Genomic DNA, 20,271 nt, shown 5'->3' with positions numbered 1-20,271 from the left:
CCATTTGATGGCACTGTTGATTACTTCTTCCATCAGTTTACTGATGATCGAGAGCAGAGTGATGGGGCAGTAGGTGGCCGGGTTGGATTTGTCCTGACTTTTGTGTACAGGATATACCTGAGCAATTTTCCTCACTGACGGGTAGATGCCAGTGTTGTAGCTGTACTGGAAAAGCTTGGTTAGGAGTGTGGCAAGTTCTGGAATGCAAGTTTTCAGCACTATTGCCAGAATATTGTCAGGGCCCATTGCCTTTGTAGTATCCAGTGCCTTTAGCCATTTCTTGATATCATATGGAGTGAATCAAATTGGCTGTGATGATGAGGACCTCCGGAGGATCATCCACTCGGCACTTCTGGCTGAAGATTGTTGCGAATGCTTCAGCCTTATCTTTTGCACTGATGTGGGTGGGCTCCTCCATCATTGAGGATGGGGATATTTATGGATTCTCCTCCTCCATTGAGTTGTTTAATTGTCCATCGCCATTCATAACTGGATGTCGCAGGACTGCAGAGCTTAGATCTGGTCCATTGGTTGTGGAATCGCTTAGCTCTTTCTATCACTTGCTTCTATGCTGTTTGGCACACAAGTAGTCCTGTGTTGTAGCTTAACCTGGTTGACACCTCATTTTTAGGTATGCCTGGCATGCCCTCCTGCACTCTTAATTGCACGGGGTTGATCCCCTGGTTTGGTGGCAATGGTAGAGTGAAGGATATACTGGGTTACAGATTGTGGTTTGAGTACAATTCTGCTGCTGCTGATGACCCACAGCACCTCATGGATGCCCAGTCTTGAGTTGCTAGATCTGTTCAAAATCTATCCCATTTAGCACGGTGGTAGTGCCACACAACATGGCAGAGGGTATCCTCAACATGATGACAGGTCTTTGTCTTCACAAGGACTGTGTGGTGGTCACTCCTACTGATACTGTCATGAACAGATGCATCTGCGGCAGGGAGATTGGTGAGTATGTTTTTCCCTCTTGTTGGTTCCCTCAATGCATCCCACTCTAGCAGCTATGTAAAGGAAAATCCAAAGTTATTTTGCAAGTACATTAAGGGTAAGAGGATAACTGGGGAAAGAGTAGGGCCCATTAAGGACCATAGTGGTAATTTGTGTGTGGAGCCGTAAGACGTAGGTAGGGTTCTAAATGAAAACTTTGTGTCGGTGTTCACAAGTGAGAGGGACAATGTGGGTATGGAAATCAGGCAGAAAAACTGTGATTATAATTCAAGAAATTAGCATAGAAAGGGAGGAGGTTCTAAGTGGTCTGGCAGGCTTAAAAGTAGATACATCTCCAGGCCTGGATGAAATGTATCCCAGGCTGTTGAGTGAGGCAAGGGAGGAGATAGCAGGGGTGCTGGCAATAATTTTCAATACCTCTCTGGCCACAGGAGAGGTGCCAGAAGATTGGAAGACAGCCAATGTGGTACCGTTATTCAAGAAGGGAGGAAGGGATAAACCAAGGAACCAGGCCAGTCAGTCCAACCTCAGTGGTGGGGAAACTATTGGAAGTAATTCTGAGGGACAGAATTAATCTACAGTTGGAGAGGCAGGGATTAATCAGGGACAATCAGCATGGTTTTGTTAAGGGGAGGTCATGTCTGACCAATTTGACTGAATTTTTCGAAGAGGTGACTAGGTATGTAGATGAGGGCAATGCATTTGATGTATTCTACTTGGACTTCAGCAAGGCTTTTGATAAGGTCCCACATGGGAGACTGATAATGAAGGTAGGAACCCATGGGATCCAAGGCAATTTGACAAATTGGATCCAGAATTGGTTGAGTAGCAGGAAGCAGAGGATGATGGTCGAGGGGTGTTTTTGTGACCAGATGCCTGTGTTCAGTGGGGTTCCACAGGGAGTGGTGTTGGGTCTCTTTCTGTTTGTGGTATATATAAATGATTTAGACTTGAATGTAGGAGGGTTGATCAGTAAGTTCGCCGATGAGACGAAATATGGTGGGGTGGTAAATAGTGAGGAGGATAGCCTTAGATTGCAGGAGGATATAGACAGGCTGGTCAGATGGGCTGATTAGTGGCAAATGGAATTTAATCCAGATAAGTGTGAGGTGATGCACTGGGGCAGAACAAACAAGGCACAGGAATTCATGATGAATGGTAAGACCCTGGGAAGTACCGAGGATCAGAGGGACATTGGTGTGCATGTCCACCAGTCCCTTAATGTAGCAGGACAGGTAGATAAGGTGGTTAAGAAGGCATATGGGGTACTTGCCTCTATTAGCCGAGGCATAGAATACAAGAGCAGGGAGGTTATGCTGGAACTGTATAAAACGCTGGTTAGGCCACAGCTAGGGTATTGCGTGTAGTTCTAGAATCCGCATTATAGGAAGGATGTGATTGCACTAGAGAGAGTGCAGAGGAGATTTACCAGGATGTTGCCTGGGCTGGAGAGTTTTAGTTATGGGGAGGGATTGGATAGACTGGGGTTATTTTCCCTGGAGCAGAGGAGATTGAGGGGGGACATGATTGAGGTGTATAAAATTATGAGGGGCATAGATAGGGTAGACAGGAAGGAACTTTTCCCCTTGGTGGAGGCATCAATAACCAGGGGGCATAGATTTAAGGTAAGGGGCGGGAGGTTTAGAGGGGATGTGAGGAAGAATTTTTTCACCCAGAGGGTGGTGGGAATCTGGAACTCATTGTTTGAAAGGATGGTAGAGACACAAACCCTCATAACATTTAAGAAGTATTTGGATGTGCACTTGCGATGCCATGGCATACAAGGCTATGGGCCTAGTGCTGGAAAATGGGATAAGAATAGTTAGGTACTTGTTTGACTGGCGCAGACTCGATGGGCCAAAGGGCCTTTTTTTAGTGTTGTAGACCTCTATGACTCTATGTCCTTCAGGACTTGGCCAGCTCAATCTGTAGTGATCCTACCAAGCCACTCTTGGTGGTGGACATTGAAGTCCCCCACCCAAAGTACACTCTGTGCCCTTGCCACCATCAGTGCTTCCTCCAAGTGATGTTGAACATGGAGAAGTACTGGCTCATCAGCTGAGGGGGCAGGATGGGGGGGCTGCAGTATGTGGTAATCAGTAAGAGGTTTCCTTGCCCATGTTTGACCTGATACCATGAAATGTCATGGGGTCCGGAGTCGATGTTGAGGACTCCCAAAGCAATTCCCTCCTGACTGTATACCACTGTGCCGCCACCTCTGTCCTGGTCTGTCCTGTCCACGGGTCTGTCCTGCTGGTGGAACAGGACATACCCAGGGATGGTGATGGTGGAGTCTGGGACATTGTCTGTAAGGTATGATTATGTGGGCAGGACTATGTCATGCTGTTGCTTGGCTAGTCTGTGAGACAGTTCTCCAATTTTGGCACACGTGCCAGATGTTAGTAAGGAGGACTTTGCAGGGTTGATAGGGCTGAGTTTGCTGTTGCTGCTCCTGGTGCCTAGGTCAATGCTGGGTGGTATGTCTGGTTTCATTCCTTATCAACTTCATAGCAGTTTATACAACTGAGTGGCTTGCTAGGCCATTTCAGAGAGCAGTTAAGAGCCAACCACATTACTGTAGGTCTGGAGTCACATGTAGGCCAGTCCAGGTAAGGATGGCAGATTTCCTTCCCTACAGAGCATTTTTAAGAAATTCATTCACAGGATGTGCACACTCACAGATCAGATGGGTTTTTACAACAATTGACAATGGTTTCACGGTCATCATCAGACTTTTGAGTCCAGACATGTATTGAATTCAAATTTTGCCATCGGCCCTTTGCACCACCTCCGTGTTTGTGTGTGTGTGTGTGTGTATGTACATTCTTCCAAAATGCACCTGTGTGTGTGAGAGTTGGGGTGTTTTATTACAGTTATTAGATCAGATGTTGAGTAAAATAAATACTATTCTCTTTTAAAGCATGCAAGAAAACCTGCCTGTGCTTGTCTTTTACAGACACAGATCTTAAACAGTTTAACACTCACTGGATTGGCAAGCAAATCCTTTAAAATACACCTGTTGTGGTTAACCAACGGGTGGACAGAGAGGGGAGCCATTCTCCCACTTCTCACCTGACCATAACACTTATAAATATTGTGGCTACAAGAGATCAGAGGCTGGGAATTCTGTGCAGAGTAACTCAACTCCTGATTCCCCAAAGCCTGTCTACCATCTGCAAGGCACAAGTCAGGAGTGTGATGGAATACGCCCCACTTGCCTGAATGAGTGCAGCTCCAACAACACTCAAGAAGCTCGATACCATCCAGGACAAAGCAGCCCACTTGGTTGGCACCCCATCCACCAGCTGCAACATTCACTCTCTCCAGCACTGACGGAGATGCACTGCCGCAACTCACTAAAGCTCCTTCGACAGCTCCTTCCAAACCCTGCGGTCTTTTCAACTCAGAAGAACAAGCACAGCAGATGGATTGGTACACCACCAACTACACGTTCCCCTCCAAGCTATACACCATTCTGACTTGGAACTATATTGCTATTTCTTCAGTGTCATTGAGTCAAAATCCTGGAACTCCCTCCCTAACAGCACCTACACCACATGGACTGCAGCGCTTCAAGTAGGCAACTCATCACCACCTTCTCAAGGTCAATTAGGGCTGGGCAACAAAAGGTAACCGAGCCAGCAACGACCACATCCTCTGAAAGAATGTTAAAAAAATTGACCCTCTGAGAGAAGAAATTTCCCCCATCTTCGACTTAAACCCTTTATTTTTATAAGATCCCTTATTTCGAAATGATGGTTGCCTAAGTAATATGATCAACTGCACTTCCACTGGTATTCTTCACAGGTAGATCTAGGGCCAGGGATCTGATCCAAATTCTGCCACTGCGCCTCATCTAGAAAATGGCAATCTCAGAGTTGAGCTCCTTGGAGTAATGAAACCGCCCATAATGATAAGTAGGCTGAGCTTTCTCCTAGGCTTTCCAGTTCTCTTTGCTGTTTGTTTACATCGATGTAGATGTAGATCAGGTTGCCTTTTGAAGGAACAAATTGTTCTGTAACCAGAAAGATTGCAGCTGCTGTTAGTGGTGGACTAGTAACAAGGTGATACCTTTCTCTGCAGTCTCATTACCATTTAAGACATGGGTATTGCTATATGTTGTTTTCAGTATTATAACACGAGGTACATACAAGGGAAGGTAACACACATTGGAACCCATGCCCCCACTCCATTCAGTCTAAACATGGCAATCAATTGTGACCTATTTCTCAATGAACCCGCAGTACAAGTAGCTGACATTGCAAAGTAACCACTTTCATTCCAGGAACACGTTCTAAAAATAAAGGTTGACAGAGAAAGTACTTTAAAAACAACTATAAGACCAATCAACCCATGTGTTAACATGAGATCATAGAGTTAAAGAGTCATAGAATTACAGGGTTGAACTGCCCTTAACAAGACTCTTAATGTGCGCAATTGGCTGCCCTGCTTGTGGGGGTAGAGCTCCAGGTCAATGCCAATTGCTGCATTAAGAAGTTCTTCTTCACATCCCCCACATTTCTTGCTCAAAATCTTAAATCTGTGTCCCCACGCCTTTGTGACATCAGCTAATGGGAGCAGCTTTTCTTTCTCTACCGTATCCAAACCTGCCATAATCTTGTACACTTCTAACAAAACACCCTTCAATCTCCTTCACTCCAAAGAGAACTCCAGTGTCTCCAAACATAGAAACATAGAAACTAGGAGCAGGAGTAGGCCATTCGGCCCTTTGAGCCTGCTCCGCCATTCATTATGATCATGGTTGATCATCCAAATCAATAGCCTGCTCCCGCTTTCTCCCCATATCCTTTGATCCCTTTCGCCCCAAGGGCTATATCCAAATCCTTCTTGAAAACATACAATATTTTGGTCTCAACTACTTTCTGTGGTAGCGAATTCCACAGGCTCACCACTCTCTGGGTGAAGAAATTTCTCCTCATCTCAGCCCGAGATGGTCTACCCCGTATCCTCAGACTGTGACCCCTGGTTCTGGACTCCCCCATCATCGGGAACATCCTTCCTGCATCTACCCTGTCTAGTCCTGTTAGAATTTTATAGGTTTCTATGAGATCCCCCCTCATTCTTCTGAACTCCAGTGAATATAATCCTAATCAACTCAATCTCTCCTCATATGTCAATCCCGCCATCCCAGGAATCAGTCGGGTAAACCTTCGCTGCACTCCCTGTATCGCAAATACATCCTTCCTCAGATAAGGAGACCAAAACTGCACACAATATTCCAGGTGTGGTCTCACCAAGGCTCTGTATAATCGCAGCAAGACATCCCTGTTCCTGTACGGGAATCCTCTGGCTATGAAGGCCAACATACCATTTGCCTTCTTTACCGCCTGCTGCACCTGCATGCTTATCTTCAGCGACTGGTGTACAAGGACACCCAGGTCTCGTTGCACATTCCCCTCTCTCAATTTATAGCCATTCAGATAATAATCTGTCTTCCTGTTTTTGCCACCAAAATGGATAACTTCACATTTATGCACATTATACTGCATCTGCCATGCATTTGCCCACTCACTCAGCTTGTCCAAATTACACTGAAGCATCTCTGCATCCTCCTCACAGCTCACCCTCCCACCCAGCTTTGTGTCATCTGCAAATTTGGAGATATTACATTTAATTCCCTCATCTAAATCATTAATATATATTGTGAATAACTGGGGTCCCAGCACCGATCCCTGCGGTACCCCACTAGTCACTGCCTGCCATTCGGAAAAAGACTCGTTTATTCCTACTCTTGGTTTCCTGTCTGCCAACCAGTTTTCTATCCATCTCAATACACTACCCCCAATCCCATGAGCTTTAATTTTACACGCCAATCTCTTATGTGGGACTTTGACGAAAGCCTTCTGAAAGTCCAAATAAACCACATTCACTGGCTCCCCCTCATCAACTCTACCAGTTATATTCTCGAAAAATTCCAGTAGATTTGTCAAGCATGATTTCCCTTTCGTAAATCCATGCTGACTCTGACCGATTCTGCCACTGTTTTCCACATGCTCAGCTATTAAATCTTTTATAATGGACTCGAGAATTTTCCTCACTACTGACATCAGGCTGACTGGTCTATAATTCCCTGTTTTCTCTCTGCCTCCCTTTTTAAATAGTGGGGTTACATTAGCTACCCTCCAATCTGTAGGAACTGTTCCAGAGTCTATAGAATCTCGGAAGATGACCACCAATGCACCCACTATTTCTAGGGCTGCTTTCTTAAGTACTCTGGGATGTAGATTATCAGGCCCCGGGGATTTATTGGCCTTCAATCCCATCAATTTCTCCAACACCATTTCCCTACTAATACTGATTTCTTTCAGTTCCTCCCTCTCTCTAAATCCTGTGTTCCCCAATATTTCTGGTATGTTATTAGTGTCCTCCTTTGTGAAGACAGAACCAAAGTATGTATTTAGTGGGTCAGCCATTTTTTTGTTCCCCATTATAAATTCCCCTGTTTCTGACTGTAAGGGGCCTACATTTGTCTTCACCAATCTTTTTCTCTTCACATACCTATAGAAACTTTTACAGTCAGTTTTTATGTTCCCTGCAAGCTTACTCTCGTACTCTATTTTCCCCTTCTAAATCAATCCCTTGATCCTCATTTGCTGACTTCTAAAATGCTCCCAATCTTCAGGGCTGTTGTTTTTTCTGGCCAATTTGTATGCCTCTTCCTTGCATCTAATACTATCTCTAATTTCTCTTGTAAGCCATGGTTTGGCCACCTTTCCTGTTTTACTTTTGCTCCAGACAGGAATAAACAATTGTTGCAGTTCACCCATGCACTCTGTGAATGTTTGCCATTTACTATCCACCATCATCCCTTTAAGTAACGTTTCCCAATCCATCATAGCCAATTCGCGCCTCATACCATTGTAGTTTCCTTCATTAAGATTCAGGACCCAAGTATCAGAATCAGCTACGTCACTTTCCATCTTGATGAAGAATTCTATCATATTATGGTCGCTCATCCCCAAGGGGCCTCGCACAACTAGATTGCCAATTATTCCTTTCTCATTACACAATACCCAGTCGAGGATGGTTCGTCAATGTACTGATCCAGAAAAACATCCTGTATACACTCCAGGAATTCCTCCTCTACGGTATTGTTACTAATTTGATTTGCCCAATCTATATGCATATTAAAGTCACCCATAATGACAGATGTTCCTTTATTACATGCATCTCTAATTTCCTGTTAATGCCATTCCCAACATCACCACTACAGTTTGGGGGTCTATATACAACACCCACTAAGATTTTTTGCCCCTTAGTGTTTCTCAAACTAATCTTGTAGCTAAAATACCCCATCCCTGGAACCATTCCAGTAAATCTCCTCTGGACTCTCTCAAGAACCATCACATCCTTCCCAAAATTTGTTGACCAGCACTGAGTGCAATACTCTAGTTGTAGCTTAACTAGAGCATAAAATTCCCATATTCATAAATGAAATCATTTCTAAAATATATTAAATTTAAAAATATACAAGAAATAAGCTAACTCTTTTTACTTACCTCCCAGACAACATCTCTCCCTGAGGCAGACTCTCTCCCACTCGGTGACTTTCTTCCTCTCTCCAGCTCTCTCTCTCTCGCTGACTCAGTCCCACTCACCAACTTTCCCTCACTCTCCGACTCTCTCCCTCTCTCCGACTCTCTCCCTCTCTCTCCCTCTCTCCAACTCACTCTCTCTCTCTTGCTGACTACCTCCCACTCACCAACTTTCCCTCTCTCTCTGACTCCCACTCACCGACTCACTCTCTCTCTTCTCTCTCTCTCTCTGACTCTCTCCCATTCTCTCTTGCCGATCCTCTCTCTCCGACTCTCTCTCTCACCAGCTCTCTCTCCCGCCAATTCTCTCTCTCCGACTCTCTTTTCTCTCCAACTCTCTCTCTCCCTCTCGACGACTCTAACTCGCTCTGACTCTCTCTCTCTCGCCGGCTCTCTCTTTCTCCAACTCTCTCTCTCCAACTCTATCTCTGTCACCGACTCTCACTCTGACTCTCTCGCAGTCATTGTCTCTCTCTCTCTCTCTGACTCTGTCTCCTACCGATTTTCTCCCTCTCTCCGATGCTCCCTCTCTCTCTCCGCCTCTTTTCCTCTCTCCGATGCTCTCTCTCTCTCCGACATTGGGACAAGCAGTAGGCAGCACCTAGAGGAGAATGCGAGAGGAGGACCCTGGGACAGGCAGTCAGCAGCATCTAGACGATGTAGTCTATCTAGAGGATCTAGCATCTAGTCTACACTCAAGTAGAGTAAGGGTAAATTAAAAGCAAGGGTCCATATTCCATTTAATTAAAATATGTCTGGGGAGCTCAGTCCCATGATTTGCACATCCTGCGCTATGTGAGAAATCCTAGATGCTCCTGGTGGTCTGGATGACCATGTGTGCAGGAGGTGCCTCTGACTGGAGCAACTCGAGCTCCGGGGTTTGGAGCTTGAGCGGCAGCTGGGGGCACTATGGTGCATTCACAAAGCTGAGAGGTTCGTGGACAGCATGTTTCAGGATGTGGTCACCCTGCAGCTTAAGGAAGTGCAGCCAGGGAGGGAATGGGTGACCACCAGAGAGAAGAAGCGGGCCAGGCAGGTAGTGAGGGAATCCCCTGAGTGCATTTCGCTCACAAACCATTTATCGGCCTTGGAAAATGGTGAGAGCGACAGTTCCTCTGTGGAGGCCAACCAGAGCCAAGGCCATGGCACTGTGGGTGGTTGGGTGGGGAAGAAAGAAATGTGGAAGGGCAATAGTGGTAGGGGACTCATTAGAGAGGGGAGTAGACAGGCGCTTCTGCGGCTGTAGATGTGACTCCAGGATGGTATGTTGTCTCTCGGGTGCCAGGGTCAAGGATGTCATAGAACGGCTGCAGGAGATTCTTAAGGGGGAGGTTGAATAGCTAGAAGTCGTGGTCCATGTTGGGACCAATGGCATAGGAAGAAAGAGAAATGAGGTCCTGCAAGCAGACTTTAGGGAGTTAGATAGGAAGTTGAAAAGCAGGACTTCAAAGGTAGTAATCTCTGGATTACTCCCGGTGCCACACAGCAGTGAGTATGCGAACAGAAGGATAGAGCAAATGAATGCATGGCTGGAGAGATGGTGCAGGAGAGAGGGCTTTAGATTCTTGGAGCATTAGAACTGTTTCTGGGGAAGGTTGGACCTGCACAAGTTGGATGGGTTACAGCTGAACAGGAATGGGACCAACATCCTCGCGGGGAGGTTTGCTAATGCTGTTGGGGAGGATTTAAATTAAATTGGCAGGAGGGATGGGATTCTGAAAAGAAGTTCACAGGGGAGAGAAACTGAGATGGAATTAGAAGTTAAAACCCTAGAAAGTGAGACTGGAAGGCAGAGGAAACATAGGCTTGATAAGAAAAAAGTGAGCTTAGCAAGGCTAAATAGAATATATTTTAATGTAAGGAGCTTGAGGAATGAGACAGATGAGTTGAAGGCACAGATAGGCAGGTGGGAGTATGATATCATAGCTATGACCAAGACTTGGTTAAAAGGGCAGGATTGGCATTCCTGGTTATAGGGTATTCAGGCGAGATAGAGAGGGGCATAGAGAGGGGTCACAATATTGATCAAGGAATCGATTATAGCATTGAGGAGGAATGATATCCTGGAAGGATCAACAAATAAGGCCATGTGGGTAGAAGTAAAAAACACAAAAGGGGCAAATGCACTGTTGGGATGTGTACTATAGGCCCCCAAACAAACAGTCAGGGAGAGATAGAGGATCAAATATGTAATCAAATTTCAGAGAAGTGTAAGAATAATAAGGCAGTGCATAAGAATATAAGAACGTAAGAACTAGGAGCAGGAGTGGGTAATTCAGCCCCTCGAGCCTGCCCTGCCATTCATTACGATCATGGCTGCTCTCATTTCAGCCTCAACTCCAATTTCCTGCCCTCTCCCCATAACCTTTCAACCCATTACCAACTAAAAACCTGTCTATCTCCTCCTTAAATTTATTCAGTGTCCCGGCATCCATTGCACTCTGAGGTAATGAATTCCACAGATTCACAACCGTTTGAGAACAGTAATTCCTCCTCATCTCTGATTTAAATCTACCACCCCTTAGCCTAAAACTATGGCCTCTTGTTCTAGAATGCCCCAGAAGGGGAAACCTCAGCTCCACATCTACTTTGTCTAACCCCTTTAGTATCTTATATACCTCAATTAGACCTCCTCTCATCCTTCTAAACTCTAGCGAGTATAGGCCTAAACTGCTCAATCTCTCCTCATAAGACAAGCCCCACATCTCTGGAATCAATCTAGTTAATAATAGTAGAGGATTTTAACTACCTAAATATTAACTGGGTTAGCTTTAGTGTGCAAGGCAGGGAGGGAGCAAAATTCCTAAGTTGCATCCAGGAGAACTTTTTTAGCCAGTACTAGAAAGCCCAACAAAGAAGAAGGCAGTTCTGGACCTAATATTCAGAAATGAGCCTGGGCACGTGGAAGGCGTATCAGCAGGGGAGCATTTTGGAGATAGTGACCATAACTCAGTTAGATTTAGGATAGTTATGGAAAAGGATAAGGTTGGGCTGGGAATAAAAGTTCTAAACTGGAGAAAGGCTAATTTTACTAAGATGAGATACGATTTGGCCCAAGTGGATTGGGAGCAGCTACTTGCAGGTAGAACAGTGTCAGAGCAGTGGGAGGCATTCAAGGAGGAAATAGCGAGAGTACAGGGCAAATATATTCTGTAAAGACAAAGGGGGGACCAAGTCCAGAGAACCCTGGATGTCAAGGGACATAGAGGTTAGGATTAAGAAAAAAATTAAGTTTATGGCAGATACCAAGGGCTCAATACGGCAAAGTCCCTAGAGCCCATAGGGGGGAGCTTTGAAAGAAAATTAGGAAAGCTAAGAGTACATGAGAAAGCATTGGTGGGTAGAATAAAGGAAAACCCAAAGGGTTTTTTTAAATATATAAAGGGCAAGGGAATAACTAGGGAAAGAGTAAGGCCAATTAGGGACCATAGAGATAATCTGTGTGTGGACCCAGAAGACATGGGTCTTCACAATGGAAAAGGACGATGCAGCCATAGACATCAGGGTGGAGGACTGTGAAATATTAGAGGAAATTAACATAGAGAGAGAGGAGGCACTAGTGGGTTTAGCAGCCTTAAGAGTGAATAAATCCACAGGTCAGGGTGAGATGTATCCCAGGCTGTTGAGTGAGACAAGGGAAGAGATATCAGGGGCCCTGGCAGGAAATTTCAAATCCTCTCTGGCCACAGGTGAGGTGCCAGAGGACTGGAGGACTGCTAACATTGTTCCATTATTAAAAAAGGGAGGAAGGGATAAAGCAGGAAATTACAGGCCAGTCTAACCTCGGTGGTGCGGAAGTTACTAGAAAGAATTCTGAGGGACAGAATATATCTGCACCTGGAGCGACATGGATTAATCAGGGATAGTTAGCATGGATTTGTTAAGGGAAGGTTGTGTTTGACAAATTTGATTGAATTTTTTGAGGAGGTAACCAGGAGTGTTGATGAGGGTAATGTATTTGATGTGGTCTACATGGACATTAGCAAGGCTTTTGGTAAGTTCCCTCATGGCAGACTGGTCAAGAAAGTAAGAGCCCATGGGATCCAAGGCAAAGTGGCACGTTGGATCCAAAATTGGCTGAGAGGCAAGAAGCAAGGGGTGATAGTAGAGGGATTTTCCTGTGACTGGAAGTCAGCTTCTAGTGGGGTTCCGCAGGGCTCAGCTCTGGGGCCCTTGCTCTTTGTACATAAATGATTTGGACTTAAATGTAGGGGATATGATCAAGAAGTTCACGGGTGCCACGAAAATTGTTAACTAGTGAGGGGGATAGCCGTAAACTGCAGGAGGATATCAATGGACTGGTCAGGTGGGCAGAGCAGTGGCAAATAGAATTCAGCCTGGAAAAGTGTGAGGTAATGCACTTGGGGAGGGCTAACAAGGCAAGGGATTACACTATAAATGGTAGGACTCTGGAAAGTACTGAAGATCAGAGGGACCTTGGTGTGCATATACACAGATCCCTGAAGGTAGCAGGGCAGGTAGATAAGGTGGTTAAGAAGGCATACGGGATACTTGCCTTTATTGGCCGAGGCGTAAAATACAAGAGCTGGCAGGTTGTGCTGGATCTGTATAAAACGCTGGTTAGGCCACAACTGGAGTACTGCTTGCATTTCTGGTCACCACATTATAGGAAGGATGTGATTGCACTGGAGAGGATGTAGAGGAGATTTACCAGGATGCTGTCTGGGCTGGAGGGTCTAAGCTATGATGAAAGATTGGATAGGCTGGGGTTGTTTTCCTTGGAGCAGAGGGGACCTGATAGAGGTGTATAAGGTTATGAGGGGCATAGATAGGGTAGAATAGGAAGGCACTCGTAGAGGGGTCAAAACCAGGGAGCATAACCTCCCTACTTTTGTATTCAATTCCCCTTATGTCCTCTTCACAACTTACTTTCCTACCGATCTTTGTGTCATCATCAAATTTAGCAACCATACCATTTGTCCCTTCATCCAAGTCATTTATATAAATTGTAAAAAGTTGAGGCCCCAGCACTGATCCATGTGGCACACCAGTTGTCACATCCTGTCAACCAGAAAAATATCAATTTGTGGCTACTCTCTGCTTCCTGTTAGCTAGCCAATCTTCCATCTATACCAATATATTACCCTCTACACATGAGCTTTTACTTTCTGCAATAGCCTTTGATGTGGCACCTTATCAAATGCCTTCTGGAAATCTAAGTACAGTGCATCCATTGGAGGTGGTGGCATAGTGGTATTGTCACTGGACTCATTTACCAGAGACTCCAGGGTAATGCTCTGGGGACCTGGGTTCCCCTTTATCCACAGCACATGAGACTTCTTCAAAGAACTCCAATAAATTGGTTAAACTTGATTTCCCTTTTACAAAACCATATGGACTCTGCCTGATTGCCTTAAACTTTTCTAAGTTCTCTGCTCTAAAAACTTTCATAATTGTTTTTAACATTTTCCCTATGACTGATGTTAAGCTAACTGGCCTGTAGTTTCTTGCTTTCTGTCTCCCTCCTTTTTTAAATAAAGGAGTTACATTTGCTATTTTCCAATCCAATGGAACTTTCCCCGAATCTAGGGAATTTTGACAAATTAATAGCAATGCATCAACTATTTCACTAGCCACTTCTTTCATGACTCTCTCCCTCTGTCTGACTGCCTCTTTCTCTCTCTGACTCTCACTCTCTCTCCAACTCTTTCTGGCTCTCTCTCCGACTGTCTCGCTCCAACTCTCTCCCACTCGCCTACTCTTTCTCTCCCTCCGACTCTCTCCCTCTCAACAACATGCCAACAACATAGGTTAAACTAGGAAAGAGGTTCTGCTGAGGGAATATGAGGAGCTAGGGGCTAAATTAAAAAGCATAACTTCAAAGGTAATAATCTCTGGATGCCTACCTGAGCAACGAGCAAATTGGGGTAGGTAAATCAGATTAGAGAGTTAAATGCATGGCTTAACAATTGGTGTGGGAGAAATGGGTTTTGATTCATGGGGCACTGGCACCAGTACTGGGGAAAATAGGAGCTGTACTGTTGGGGTGGCCTTCACCTGAACTGTGCTGGGATGAGTGTTCTTGCGATTCATATAACTAGGGCAGTAGAGAGGGCTTTAAACTAAATAGTGGGGGCAGGAGATCAAGTTTGGGGAGATGTGGTAGATTAAATAGAAAACACAAACCAAAAGAGCAAGGTAGCAATAAGGGCAATGATCAGAGCATGGCAGGAGGGAACAGAGTGTACAAACCTAAGAATGCACCAGCAAATAAGGCTGGAAGTTACAAAAAGAGTAAAAAGACAGAACTAAAGGCTCTGTATCTGAAAACATGTAGCATTCATAATAAAAGAGATGAACTGACAGCATAAATAAAAATAAATAAGTACGACCTGATAGCCATTACAGAGACATGGCTGCAGGATGACACAGACTGGGACCTGAATGTTCAAGGGTAAATGACATTTAAGAAGGACAGCAAACTAGGAAACTGTGGAAAGGTAGCTCTATTAATTAAGGATGACATTGGTACAATAGGGATAGATGACCTTAGTTCTGAAGTTCAAGGTGTGGAATCAGTTTGGGTAGAGATGAGAAATAGTAAAGGCAAGAAGTCACTTGTGGGAGTGGTTTATAGGTCCTCTAACAATAGTCATAATGTAAGGCAGGGTATACAGGGGGCTTGTGAGAAAGGTACAACAATTATCATTGGTGATTTTAATCTACTTATAGATTGGACAAATCAGATTACCAAAAGTAGCCTGGATGATGAGTTCACAGATTGTTTTTGGGACAGTTTTTTACAGCAGCAAGTTTTAACACCAACCAGAGATCAGGATATACTAGATCTGGTAATGTGCAATGAGACAGGGTTAATTAATGATCTCATAGTGAAAGCACCCCTCATTAGCAGTGATCATAATATGATTGAATTCCATATTCAGTTTGAGGGAGAGAGGACTGAATCTAAGACTATTGTTTTAAATTTAAATAAGGGCAATTATGAGGGCATGAAGACAGAACTGGCTAAAGTGGACTAGGAAATTAGATTAAAGGACGAGTCAGTAGAGATGCAGTGGCAGGCATTTAAGGCGGTATTTGAGAATACTCAGAAAATATATAATCCGATGAAAAAGAAAGACTCTAAGGCAAGGACACAGCATCCCTGGTTAACTAAAGTTAAAGATAGTATTAAATTAAAAGAAAAAGTGTATAATTCCATAACGATGAGTAGCAGGTCAGAAGATTGGACAGAATACAAAGAATGGCAAAGAGTGACTAAAAGATTAACATTGAGGGAGAAATTAGAGTACGAGAGAAAGCTAACTAGAAATATAAAAACAGATAGTAAAAGTTTCTGCAAGTATTTAAAAAGGAAAAGAGTAAGTAAAGTGAGCATCAATCCTCTAGATTGCAAGAATGGGGAATAGATAATGGAAAATAAGGAAATGGCGGATGAATTGAATAGATATTTTGTGCCTGCCTTCACTGGAGAGAATACAAATAACATCCCAGAAGTAATTTTGAATAGGGAGATGAAAGGGAGGAAGGAACTTAAAACAATTACAATCACCAGGGAAAGGGTACTGAGAAAATTATTAGAACAAAAAGCTGACAACTCCCCAGGTCCTGATGGAATTCATCCTAGAGCCTTAAAAGAAGTGGCTGCTGAGATCGTAGATGCATTGGTTTTACTTTTGAAAAATTCCCTAGATTCAGGAAAGGCCCTAATAGCCTTTGGAAAATAGCAAATGGGACTCCTCTATTCAAGGAATGAAAGAGACAGAAAGCTGGAGACTACAGACCAGTTAGATTAACATCTGTCAAAGGGAAAATGCTGGAATCTATTATTAAGAGGGTTATAGTGGGGCACTAAGAAAATCTCAGTGCAATCAGGCACAGTCAACATGGTTTTGTGAAGGAAAATCATTTTTGACTAATTTATTGGCGCTCTTTGAAATGAGCAACATGGATTAACGTGACAACATGAGCCCATGGATGTGCTGTAGTTAGATTTCTAGAAGGCATTTGACAATGTGCCACATCAAAGGTTACGACACAAAATCAGAGCTCATGGTGTAGGGGCCAACATATCAGGACGATTAGGAAATTGGTTAGCTAACAGGAAGCAGAGGGTAGGGATAAATGAGTCATTTTTGGGTTAGCAAGATGTGATAAGTGGAGTGCCAAAGGGATCAGTGCTGGGGTTTCAACTATTTACAATTTATAGCAATGACTTGGATGAAGGGACCAAATGTTTGGTTGCTAAATTTGCTGATGACACAAAGGTAGGTAGGAAGTAGTCATTTGGTAGGACAGAACTTAAGTATTGCTGAAAAAAGAGACATGCTATTGAAGATTTTCATCTTGCACTCATCAGGATAGATACACAAGAATACTAATTGCAAAGGGAACAACAATTCATACTGCACGAGAAAGAGAGTGCTGACTGGTTGGCAAGTGGATTCTGATTGGTAGAGGAATTGCCATGGAGACTACACCAGGGAACAGCTAACAGACAAGCTTTTGTTTAAATTCAAACCAGGCAGGTCGACTTTGATTGGTCAAGGCATTGCTATGGGGAATGAACCTAGGAATGGCTGTCCTTCAAGCTTTTGTTTTGTTAAAAATGTGTGGACATGCTCCTTCTGTCTGCAAAGGACAATGCCCTGTGTGTGAACATATGTAGCTTCTAACACGTGTAAGCGAGCCACACTGCAAGCCCGACTGATAATCTTAAATTGGTTGTCAGTGTGATTCTTAGCACTGCTGCCCAGTAACAAAATCACATCTAATGTTGCAAACAGCCAAGGGATGGGCTGTTTGATAGGATCCGCCAGTCGTTGAGACGTACAGCCTATATACCTGGCATCACAGAGGCACTGAAACTCATAAAGCACTTTACTCATTTGTGTGATAGGCAGAACTTCTTTCTGGTTTCACAGCAGCATTCTATTAGTGAAGAACACCAGGCAACAGCCAAAGTACTGACCGCACCCCAACCCACCTGTCCTTGCAAAACTCAAAACATGGGATGGGGTTTTCTGGCCCCTCCCGCCAGCGGGATCTCCCAGTCCCAAAGTCAATGGAGATTTGAATGGCTCACTGCATCCACCACGATGCGGCAGGAAAATCCCGGCCATAGTGTCCAACATTAGATGTAGATTAGAGCTGGCCAATGGGCAGCATTTTAGGGTGATGACAGGAGGTCATCTGACACAAGTTCCAGGAATATGACCAGCCAGAGTTGGCAACCCAAGTACAGGACCATATAGTGTGCATTGCAATCAATTCTTACAACTTCCACATTTTTAAGTCCCTGGGCAGCAAGGCATCTTGCCTTATTAACATAGCTATTGGCAAAGAGATAACAAGCACTGAAAAAATTAAAGCCAAGCAGCACCTTTCATATCTTTTTTTAAATAAAGAAGTTCAAAATATGTATAGAAACACAATTTGGAAGATTATGAGAATATTTGTAAACATCTATGACTTTGTTAACCCATTGTGGAAGTCAACCCACAAAAATACATAAGTACAAAAGCGTGCAGTATTGATGCATAAAATAAAAGCTTCTTACCTCAGTAGCAATAGTAGAGATGTGTATGTCTGGGCTGTACACCCAGCCATCCACGCAGGGCTCTAATCCACGCGTTGTGTCATTTAAACCATCTTCCATTTGAATTCTGTACCTGGTGCATTTACTGGGCACTTGTTCACCATTCACTTGCTCCAGGGGCAGCAGTAAACTCTGATTAGCAAAGGAAATTTCTCCAGTAGTCACGTTTGAAGAGTTAGGCAGACGGCAATGGTGCTCAGGAATAGCTGCCAGAAACACCATAGCCATAATCGTATAGCCATTTGGAATAATGATGATACTTAAGCAAAAGAAAATTGTCCTCTGGTAGGGTCCCCATTCTCCCAGGAAAGCAGTTGCTTCTTCATAACTTTGCATTTTCTTTTTTCTGTGCAGTTGGTGCCTTAGGTTTAAATGTGCTTCCTGTTAAAACAGTAAAACTGACGGATTAATTCAGTTCCTGCCAGAAAGTTACCGCCATTTCTTCCAATAAGAATGTGCATCAGATCTTGTAAGCTGGTGGCACACCGAGAAACCACTTTTCGTTTATACTGTCGTAAAGCTAACTCAAGCTCAATTTGAAAACTAGTCTTCACATTTTATTGTTAACCTAATTTAATATTTCATATTAACTATACAAATTAATACTCCGTCTAGATGACTCCAAAACCATACCGTATCTGAGAAAAATCTTGGAAATGCATCAGGAGCCGTGCACGACCCTCAGATGTCCTTTATTGCAAATGTTTAACTGATTCCTTGTTTTGCCTGTCAAACCAAGCTTCCCCTCCTGCATGAACACAGTCCAATATTTTGCAATGATGTTTATAGTATGTGAGTGAAACCAGCAGCTGACAATCTGGTGGTTTCACTAGGCTATATATTGGAAATGTATTTTTACAATAGGAATCATATTTTATAAAAAAACAATTTTTATAACTGATGCTTTTGAAAAATAAACTTGATTTAAAAGAAGGTATTCCTCATGAACGTTCAAATAATTGCATTGAAAACCTTCGTGAATCTGATTAGGTTTAGTCCTTGTGAAAGGCCAAATGACATCTGATGTCAGACATGTGCAATGCCAAATATAAATCCTGCCTAGTATGTGGAGAGGAAAGCACAAATTGCATCCAAGTATTTTTAACTGCCTATCAGTTAACATCAGCACATTTCAAAAATCTGAAGCAATTCTTAAAATAGCCCCACCCCTTATAGTTCCAATTAGAGCATTTCCTTCTGGCTGCAGCTACAGTGATGATGGTGACTGCTTGACCTCACATAGGCCAAAGTGTGTCAGTGCACAAGGATAAAAAGGATAAAATGAAAACATTTTGTTGTGAGACTTCACAGCATCCAGTGATATTCTCCATGGGATATAGGTTTCCATACTGTCTAGCAATAATGAAGCATTGGAAAACATGAACAGTGTAATCCAATTTAGCAGTCATCAGAGTAGGTCTACATTCCTGGGATTACTAAATCTTTTCTACAATGCCTAGGAAGAAATCTCTGGTGCTTCCAAGTTTCATATCCATTATTTTGTTTCTCATCCAAAGACTTAATCCAAAAATATTAATTGAGCTATATAAAAATTTACATGCATTGATAATTTCATGTGTCTGTACATCATGATTCATTGATTATAGGCTTGCTATTTGTCATATTCTATTTTGCTTGTTATGGGTCATAGTTGGAATTCTGGTGTGTAAATCTAGATAAAAGCAGGTACTAATACTCCTTGTCACATGAACCTTTCAATTTTTTTGATACCAATTTCAGAGAGGCAGTGGAGTAGTGGTATTGTCACTGGACTAGTAATCCGGAGACCCAGGGTAATGCTCTGAGGACCTGGGTTTGAATCCCACCATAGCAGATAGTGAAATTTGAATTCAATGAAATTCTGGAATCAAAAGTCTAATGATGACCATGAAACCATTGTTGATTGTTGACTGTTGTAAAAGCCCATTTGGTTCACTAATGCCCTTTAGGGAAGGAAATCTGCCATCCCTACCTGATCTGGGCTACATGTGACTTCAGACCCACAGCAACATGGTTGACTCTTAACTGCCCCCTGCAATGGCCTAGCAAGCCACTCAGTTGTGTCAAACCACTAGAAAGTCTAAAAGGAATGGAAATGGACAAACCACCTGGCACCGATCGAGGCACCAACAATGACAAATGACTGCCCTGTCAAACCTGCAAAGTCCTCCTTAC

The 20,271-nt window shown here is 43.5% G+C and overlaps 1 protein-coding gene across 1 annotated transcript in view; it reads right to left on the bottom strand.

The window, feature by feature from the left end:
- Positions 1–18,432, bottom strand: part of LOC144689899 (organic cation/carnitine transporter 2-like) — a 90,333-nt gene extending 71,901 nt beyond the window's left edge. The window contains exon 1 of the mRNA XM_078557401.1: positions 18,058–18,432. Coding sequence (XP_078413527.1) covers positions 18,058–18,432 — 375 coding nt within the window. The remainder of the gene's footprint in view (positions 1–18,057) is intronic.
- Between the last annotated feature and the right edge of the window lie 1,839 nt (positions 18,433–20,271).

Source organism: Cetorhinus maximus, chromosome 2 (assembly GCF_964194155.1).
Source record: "Cetorhinus maximus chromosome 2, sCetMax3.hap1.1, whole genome shotgun sequence".
Taxonomy (NCBI): Eukaryota; Metazoa; Chordata; class Chondrichthyes; order Lamniformes; family Cetorhinidae; genus Cetorhinus; species Cetorhinus maximus.
Note: the sequence above shows the minus strand (reverse complement) of the source record. Positions and strands in the feature narration are given on the sequence as shown.